This window comes from Vigna unguiculata, chromosome 4, assembly GCF_004118075.2.
Source record: "Vigna unguiculata cultivar IT97K-499-35 chromosome 4, ASM411807v1, whole genome shotgun sequence".
NCBI lineage: Eukaryota > Viridiplantae > Streptophyta > Magnoliopsida > Fabales > Fabaceae > Vigna > Vigna unguiculata.
Window position 1 is genome coordinate 1431021 of NC_040282.1, and position 9933 is coordinate 1440953.

The following is a 9933-nucleotide window of genomic DNA, read 5'->3' on the forward strand; positions in this document are numbered from 1 at the left end:
TATTTTCAAAATTTTATTTTTAAGTGAAACTTAACATTATTTATTTTAAATAATTTAATTAATCGTAACAAATTATACAATTTCAAGTTAATATCTCTCAAACCTTTTAAGGAAAATAGACATATATTTGATATAAAAATTTTCACATTTTAACTTTGATGTTAATTTTGAAATCATCTCATTTTTAGTAATTCAATTACTATCATAAATGTGATTAATTTTTTTATTCATTTTTTACCTAATCAACATATTTTCCAATTCATCCCATTTAAGATGTTAACTTATAGCATATAGGATAAACTAATTGGCTAATTTTAATAATTTCATTCTCTAAAATATGAGTAGGATTCATTTATTACAAAAGTAATTATTCTTAATCTCAATATTCCATCTTATTAATGATCATATATACACATCAATAATATTTCATATCAAAACAACAATGTCTCTTTCTCTCTCCCTCTCATGAATTGTATCTTATTAAATATCACAATTCTCTATCATCTTTATTATTGTATACAACTTATTGAAACAATCTTTCCATCTTTTTCATTGTCAAAATATAACTGTTGTTAAATTAATAATAAAATAAATTGTTTTAATTGATGAGTATACTTCTTTCTTAAAAATTATACTCAATTATGAATTCTTTACATAAAAAAATTATTCCTTGCATAAGTATATAAGTATATATCTCAAATATCTCGATTTTAAAAATAGTTATCTAAACATATCAATTTTTACTTTGTTTTTTTTTTCAAGAGAGGAACTAAATAAAAAATAATGTTATCCCAATACTCGATAAGAAAAAAAAGAGTTTATATATCAATTAAATTAATTTCATTATTTACTTTTATTATTATTATTATGAAAAAGAAAGATTTTTTTTGAAGTATATAAATTATTCTTTTTATATAAAAATATTATTAATGTGACCTTATAAAATTCATTGAAACGTTATAAGAATACAACATTAAATGTATTTTTATTTATTAGACTTTAACGTGAAACCAAAATTCATTTTTATTTTAAACTTTGATCCCCTTAAATGTTAAAAATAAATAAATTTAGTCAAAAAAAATTTAATTATGTTAAATATTTTTAAGTGAACATCAATATTTGAGTTATTTAAACAACTTGATATATATAATCCAATTCAAATGTAGACCTTGAACTAAACAAAAGCTCAATACCATTCGATTAAAATAATCATAATTATCTTGAAGTAAAAAAATTCAATACCACTTGATTAAAATAATTATAATTATTTAGTTTTAAAACCTGAGATAAAAAATGTATCAAAAATTTGGGACAGAAATGAATTATATTTTCGCATTCAAATTTAAAAATAAAAAACATAGTTAATTCTAAACTGTAAAATAAAATGTTAACATCAAGAGTAATTCATTTTAGTTATTTTGAAATAAATGAATAGTTCTTCATTCATATATACATAATCTGCTTCTATTTTCACTTATCATAAAAAACTCTAAATAATTTTAAAAATACTATTAGTAAAAATATTGATTCAATTCAACATAATTAATTTATTTAAAAATATCTATAATATATCATCGAAAATTCCAAATACTAATGTAATATTGAATTAACGTAAGATGAAGGAAGTATTGTGTCGCATCCCTTATCTCCTTTCACACTCCCTCTGTCCAACTCATCAGTCAACACTAGGCAGTCTCTATACCCATTGCGACGCCAGGAGAAGCAGAAGAAGAAGACGACGATGGATCCATCCCTAGTCTCGAAGGTTCACCCCTATGTCCCACTCGATTTGCACCTACCCGATTACTCTCCCTGCTTACTTTCCATGTCCAACATCCTCGTCGTCTTCGCCTTCTCCTCGTTGCTCATCGTCTCTCTCATCTGGGTTTTCTCAGGTTTCCACTCTTTCTTCTCTGCTTTTCAAAACCCACAATGTTATTTCAATTGTGTTTCTTGACAGATTTTAAAGCTGCGTCTAGGGTATGTGTATGGTGAGGTTTTTGTGACTTTAATTGGTCACAATTTTTTTAAAATTAAAAACCCTTTGTTCGAAACTTTTCATTTCCGCTAAAGTTGGAGTATTGAGTGTTGGGTGCTTTTCAAAATTTGATTTTGAATGTTACTGAGAGACTGCTGGTTAGATGTTTCACATGTTTCAAGTGCTGCAATATGTGTGATTGAAATGAAAAGACTGCTTTTTTATCCTCTTTTTGATCGTAAGTATCCAGGATTAAAACAATATGTCAAACATTTGCTTCTATGTTAGCATTGCTGTATCTTCCAATTTTGATTTGTTTCTGTAAAACATTTTGCTTGTGTCTTCCAAATCTTAATTTGCATCTTTCAAACATCTGCTTCTCAGTGTAGTGTCTTCCAGTCTTGATTTGCATCTGTCAAACATTTGCTTCTATGTGCAGTGACTTCCAATCTTGATTTGCATATGTCAAATCCAACATTTGCTTCTCTGTGCATTGTCTTCCAATCTTGATTTGCATCTGTCAAACATTTGTTCATCTGTGCAGTGTCTTCCAATCTATTTGCATCTGTCAAACATTGTTTCTCTAGGTTACAAATGTGCAGTGTCTTCCAAATCTGTGAAACATTTGAATAGATCTGTTTTCTTTTTTGTTTTCCAATCTTGATTTGCATTGCTATGCATCTGATTTATTGTTTAATAATATGTCAGTATAATACAATCCAAAAGCAGTTGTTTCCAGTTAACCGTGTATTGTCTCTGAAACTATTTATAGTCCTTGATTGTCAAACCCACCTGCATGATGACTAACTGTGTAGTAGAACAAAATTATATGTGATTTTGATGAAGATTTACAACAAAAGTTTTATCTGAGTAATCCAAGTAATACAGATTTGTCATGCATTTGGAGAGAACAGTACCAGATGCAGTTAAAAAGTTGCATCTAAGTTTTGTCCTGACCAACAAGGACATTTGAGAGTATAATGTATTAGAGAGTGAAATTGATATGAGTGGTATGTTTAGGATGTCCGTGCTTTCCAATATGATTGTTATTTGAATTTCTGTGATCAAATTGTGGGAATGGTGATAGTAGGTTTTCTGTTTGTATTTTGATGATTTTGTATTTTGTTCAGGAGGTTTTAAGAAAAGCAAAGTTGACAGGGTGCTGATGTGCTGGTGGGCCTTCACAGGCCTTACACACATGATTCTTGAGGGTTATTTTGTTTTCTCACCTGAGTTCTTCAAGGATAAGAGTGGCTTCTACCTGGCTGAAGTTTGTAAGTTTCTTTAGCATTTAGCAGAAATGTATAGACATTGAAATTTGGATTTCCCTTCAAGGTATTTGCATTCTTTTAGCTGATGAAAGTTTTTGAATGAACAGGGAAGGAATATAGCAAAGGGGATTCAAGGTATGCAGGAAGGGATGCAGGGGTGGTTACTGTTGAAGGAATAACAGCTGTTTTGGAGGGTCCAGCTAGCCTCCTAGCAGTGTAAGTTGAACTTAAAGAACAAAAGACTGTAATAAGATAACTATAGTTGTGACACTGTTGGAATTCTCATTACCTAATTGACTATTGACTGATTTATGTTTTCAATAACTTTTAATAAACAAACTCTTGTTGCTGTGGTGAGTTTAACATTGGATTGAATATCTTATCTGCTCTTGTTTTTCATTTCCCATTGTTTGTATGTGATGACAGATATGCAATAGCTACAGGAAAGTCATATAGCTATATTCTTCAGTTTGCCATTTCTCTGGGTCAATTATATGGAACTGCTGTCTATTATATCACAGCTATTTTGGAAGGTGATAATTTTTCTAGCAACACATTTTACTATTATGCATATTATATCGGAGCAAATGCATCTTGGATTGTAATACCCTCTATAGTTGCCGTCCGTTGTTGGAAGAAGATCTGTGCAGCATTTCGACCTCAAGGAGGCCAGACGAAAAGGCCTAAAACTCATTGATGCAGACCTTTGAGTTCTAGGATAGCATTGTTGTAAGAATTATGTGAATTGATTATCCGGAACTACACGTGTAATTTGAGGAGGTGGTGTTTTATGTTTTGAACAATTATTTCTGAAACATTGGTGTGAAATGTTTGGTTGAACATGGCAACACATAGACATTTGTGTAATTTTTATTTAGAATTTGATAGTCTTTAATCAGATTCGACATCCAGCAAATCCTAGTCTTGATTCAACCATCTCAAGCTTCCTAAGAAGATACTATATTCTTTTCATAGATTACCTATATGCATGAGCTATGAGAAATTTTATTACATCCTTATTAGGGTGTTTTCTTATATATATATATATATATATATATATATATATATATATATATATATATATATATATATATATATATATATTCTTCAGATAAATTTATTGGAACTTATGGCTTGACATGTACCATGGTAAGGAAATTTATTGCAGACTGTTCATCTATGTTATCTTGCTATGTGGTTTTTAAAGATAATAAATTAGAATAAAAGTTAAAAAAAATAAACACATCTACACATGTTTAGTATATCTAGTTATGATTCAAAATTTATCACTATTATTATATTTTGAATTTTAGTAGGAAAAGTACTTTTACTTAACCAAGCTTAAATATCTATTCATGTTTTTTTAAAATGTTTTTATACTTAATTAACTAAACTTAAAAATTGTTAATGTGTTTTTGTTAGAAGTGTGTATTGTATTTCTTGTCTATGATTTTTTTTTAAAAGGAAATTAGTGATATTCAAATATTTAAAGATTTATTTGTGGTATCAAGTGGTAAAATGGGTTAGTTTGTTTGATTTTGGTCCATCACCCATCCTTTAGCTGAAAAAAAAAATAGTAAAAATAGTTTTGATGAGTATCCTAACTTCTATGAACTACCATAATAATGACTTTAATATATATATATATATATATATATATATATATATATATATATATATATATATATATATATATATATATAATTTATTAATTAAAAAATAATTTGAAAAATAAAAAGTTGGAAGTAATAATATTAATAAAATTCTTTTGTATATAGATATATTAATAATATTATTTTATATTTGAATATCATATTAAAAGATATTAAATACATCATTATTTCAATATATTATAATATCCTATATATTCAATTTTGTAATAATAATCTAATAAAAATTAACAATTAACCTAATAAAACGTGCACAGGACATAATTAAAAAAGAAACAGTATACCTAAATAATAAAAAAAAACAAAGAAAGCAACTACAAAATAAAGCCTTAATAGAAAGCAAACATATAGATTGAAGTGAATTGATATCCTATTTTTAAAACTTTCAAATGTTAGGTGAAATTCAATACTATTTTCAAAACTTTCAAATGTTAGGTGAAATTCAGCACATCACATGTAGAAAACAAAAAAAGAAGAAGTTAATCATAGAGCCATTAATTAATTTTTTTTCATGTTGTATATTCTCAATACAAGAAAAAAAAATAATAGAAAGAAAGAAAAGTGGACAAAACACATGTGGATTGTCGATCTAAACATGCTATTTGCTGTTGTTACGATTATTGTATTCCGATGCACTTTCACATCAAAAGGCTGAAGATGCCGTGAAACTTCGTATAATATTTTCCTTCTCTCTGGGGATTTATTTAATGTGATATATTAATTTTTTATTTTATTTTTAATTTAGGTTTTATTTTATTTAAAATTAATTGTTTTTTTTTTTTTTATAAAATTGATGTTTGCACCATTTTAAAATTGATTTTTTCGACTCTCTAACTCTTTCTATTTTTACTCACTATATCGTCATGTCAGCTTCGAAAGTGTGGAAACATGTGAGTAAAAAAAATTATAAAATAAAATAAAAATAAAATTATTAAGATATAATCACTTTTGAGCTAAATCAACGTCAATTTAACTTATAAATCACATTAATCTTTTTAAGTAAAATAAGATCTGAATTAAAAAAATTAAAAAATCACTATGAATTAACTAAGAAAAGGCTATTAAAACTAAATCCAGTTACCCAAACACACTCTATTAAAAGTATAATCTATTTGCTGTTGTTTTGGTCATAACCATAAAGAATTATAAATCTGATTTCATACCCATCTAGAAACTAAGAAATCATGGTTAATAAAAACATATTATTATGTAATTATAATTTTAAAATTTTTAAAATAATTAACTTTTTTAGTACTTATATGTTTTTAGGAAAAGTTATGTTGGTTTTTCTTTATTTGAAAAATGTTTTATTTTAAATAATAGTCATATCATTCAAATTAATGAAAAAATATAACCATACAAATTTAATTAAAAATGTAAAAAAATTTACTCAATTGGTTTTTTTACCTAACTCGCGATTAAAAATAATTAAAAATAAGTGAGATTTAAACTTTAATTAAGTTTTGTTACTTATAATTTTTAAGTATGTAATTTTCATGTAACTTTAAATAATTATTCAATAATTAAATTTTGTTATAAAACTAAAATAACTAGTATTAAAAAAAGTATAGATATCACAAGAATATATTAAAATATAAATAAATAAATAAACTAAAGGTTATAAATTGATAGCTAATTTATTAATCTTACCAAACACGATAAAAATCAAACATAACATAATCAATTAATAATAATAACTGTTTAAACCCTTGCAAGCATATAGTAAAATACCTATGTTTATCATTTGCAAGTATCTATGAAGATATCCATGTTTTATTTCGGCTTTGTTTGGAATCCTAGCACCTCTTAAATATATTTATGTATAATATACTATCTATTTTAAAATGTTAATAATTTAAATCTCAAAACTATTATTATAATATATATCAATAAAATTTTTTGAAAACAATAGTGAAGATGGACTATTTATTCACTTAAAATAAGTATACACCACTACTTTTCATAATAAAATTATTGCTTTCTTCTCTTAACAAATATGCAATTTATATTATTTCTCAATAGAACATAAACATAAAGCATTCATAGACTACAGAAAAAAAAAGTTATGCTTCAATAATTATTGATAGAAATAATGATGAAAATGTGACTATAACTATAGTACTCTATATAGTATCTTTTGTCTGGAGGAAAAAATTAGAGATAATTAAATAGAAAAATAAGTTAAAAAATAGATAATTATTTTAAAAATTATGTAACTTTTATTAATATAATACAAATTTTAAAAATATTAAAGAAAACATATAAGAAATAAAATAAGTAGATTTTACCTTTTTTTTTTTTTTTTCTCTTTTCCTTGATCTCCATTCTCCTTCCGACCAGAATAAAGAATAAATAGTCTTGTGTTTGGTCGTGGATATTTATTGTGTTTGGTCGTGGATATTATGTTAAACGTGATTCCAAAAAACGTTATAATCAACTTCACATCACAACAAGAGTAAAATAGCTACATTAATTAACATCCTCTCAAAGTTTGCCACGTAATCAATAATATTAATAACAGCTGTGTGAGGTTAGATTCGTAGCTACATTAATTAAAGTAGAATTAGTATATATTTATAATTTAATATTTATGAAATAAATTATTAGTTTCATTTTTCAACTTAAGATTTTTCTAAATTAATTATTATCCTTACAAAATACTACAAGTTTGATATTTTTCATCAACTTATATTATTTTTATTTTCATTTACATTTATATTTGAATAAATAAAAATTGTTACACAATGGATCAAATTATATCAATAATTTTATATTAAAAAGTCAAATTATAAATATTTATAATTAATTAATCGAGTTTTATTTTACAAAAATATTATTTCTTTAGAATTATATTTATTTTACTCTACTTTTTTTTTAATTTCTAATTTATTTATTTATCTTTTTTAAGATCACAAGATACTAGAATAATCTTGACCTAAAGCACAAAGTTCTATCAGAATATAACTGTGATCATAGAAAGTTTACTTTTTACTATTTATTTTGTACTCAGTTTGAGTTTATGTATATATGTGGTATGTTTGGCTTAAGATATTTTATTTTAAATGGGAAAAGGGGGGGAAACATGAAAGAGGTAAAACTTATAAGAATATAAATCTGGCAAAGCCGGTTAGATATTCTCTCATAAATTTTAGTCTCTGAGTGCAGAATATATAAACAGAAAGCTAAACGGGAAGATAAAAAGTTTTTAAGCCTTTAAATGATTATCGCATCTTTTAATAAATATTACTCAGGGCATCCGTAGATGCCTAAAAAGAAACTACTCCATAAAGACTTACTCAGATTCCAGGGGGAGAGGGGAGATCTGAAGTTCCTTGTTTATTTATGTTTTCAAACAAAGTATACAAGGAGAGAAACTAAAGAGAGAGAGATTTGTAGAGAGAAGGCAGAGGAGGAGAGTAGTGAGGATTTAGAGAGAGAGGGGTTCCGAGTTCTTGCCCAGCATAAGGGTCTTACAGACTCTTTTATAGAGAAATTCTGGACTTGTAACCTGTTGAACCGGTTTTAAATGACCGGTTACTTGTAGAACCGATTTTAACTGACCGGTTACTTGTAGTGTCTGTCATGAGATGACTGTGTTGTTTTACCCTTCAGTCTATTACTCAGATAAGAGTAAAATTACTGTGTCACAGGTAAAACTTTTCTTATTGTCCTTTTCTGGAGACTACAGTAGATGTTAAGTCTTCAGGGTCTTCTTCAAGGATTTGGTCAGAGTCTTCATTGTCTGAAGGAAAAGAAGATCCAGGTGTCCCTTGTCCATGGATTCCTGTTTCTTCGTAGATTTCTCTGTATATCCTTTCCTTTTCAAATCTTTTTACTAGTATTGGACTAGCTTCAATAGGGAAAGGATGAAATTTATTTCCCATAAACTTTTTCCAATACATCTTGGTGTTTATGGTTTCTTTTAAAAGGATATACTCTGAGTTATCCTTTCTTAAGAAATTCCAGTTTGTTCCTTCAACATAGGCCTTCCAGAGCTGGTACTGGTAAAGCTTATCTTTGTTTAAAGATAATCCTTTCAAGGTTTCGTGTTGTAGTTGGACATGGGCCTCAGGATTAGATTCTGTGTATAGTTTTATCACATGGGTTGCCATGCTATCAGGGTTACTGGCACTCTTGGGAGAAGAGGTAATTTGGAGGCAGATGTTGGTCATGTATTCTGCCTGTATCTCATTTACTACCGAATTTATTTCTTGGGTCAGAGAATTAAATTTTTCGGTAGGGGGAATGATAAGTGTTTGGAGACATCCTGCTTCTAATAATAGAGAAGGACATATGACAACATCTCTGTATAGTTGGTTTTTGAAGGTCTTTAAGTCAATTTGGGCCTTCCTAAAAATAAACTTGATCTGGCAAGTACATTTTGTGGATACTGTTTTGCAATAGTCGGAGGACTCTTGACAAGGTGTCTTTGTGTCAAAATATGTTTGGGGTTTAACAAACAAACCGTGGTAATTTTGTGTTTCAGAATGTACCTCAAACAAGAATTCCTGTATGACCTCAAATTTTGCAAGGAAGATGTTTGGGTTTATTTGTGGTGAAAAACTGCAAGAGGCAGCATAGGTATGTGTTTGGGTCTTTGGTTCGAATGCCATTCCCATTTTTATTTTCTCTTCATCAATAGTTCCTAGTTTTAAAGCCATTTGAGCTTCTTCTAGGGAATTAAAACCTTTGTATGTAGACCAGAATTGGTCCTGTTTTGCCTCAGAGAGGTCTTTGTATGAAGTATAAACTCCTTTGTTTGGCCCTGTAATCAGGGCATAGTGTGTAAATCCTTTCCCAGAGGGAGAGGCTGATGAAGTTAATAAAACTCCTTTGTTATCTGCATTGCAGAAATTGTATAATGCACTAATGATGCTCTGTTTCACCTTAGTGACTTGTTGTTCATTCTGAACTGTGTATTTTGGAATATTCCAAATATTGTCAATTAAAACATTTAATTTGACGTTTGTGTTGTCTCTACTAGGAAAGTGGTAGGTATTTGTAAGTATTGGCA

At 27.5% G+C, this 9933-nt stretch overlaps 1 protein-coding gene across 1 annotated transcript; it reads left to right on the forward strand.

Annotated features, from left to right (window-relative positions):
- The first annotated feature begins 1616 nt into the window (after positions 1–1616).
- LOC114180987 (probable 3-beta-hydroxysteroid-Delta(8),Delta(7)-isomerase) lies at positions 1617–4185 on the forward strand. The gene is made up of 4 exons (XM_028067294.1): positions 1617–1895; positions 3109–3252; positions 3357–3465; positions 3676–4185. The coding sequence occupies exons 1-4, from the start codon at positions 1742–1744 to the stop codon at positions 3944–3946; spliced, it is 678 nt and encodes a 225-aa protein (XP_027923095.1). The 5' UTR covers positions 1617–1741; the 3' UTR covers positions 3947–4185.
- Positions 4186–9933: the final 5748 nt, after the last annotated feature.

What these genes read in the sequence shown, in the direction of transcription:
- LOC114180987 (XM_028067294.1), top strand. Translation starts at nt 1,742, where the DNA reads ATGGATCCATCCCTAGTCTCGAAGGTTCACCCCTATGTCCCACTCGAT. An exon ending in CTTCTACCTGGCTGAAGTTT is followed by an intron (nt 3,253 to 3,356) that starts GTAAGTTTCTTT and finishes TTGAATGAACAG; the next exon opens with GGAAGGAATATAGCAAAGGG. An exon ending in CCAGCTAGCCTCCTAGCAGT is followed by an intron (nt 3,466 to 3,675) that starts GTAAGTTGAACT and finishes ATGTGATGACAG; the next exon opens with ATATGCAATAGCTACAGGAA.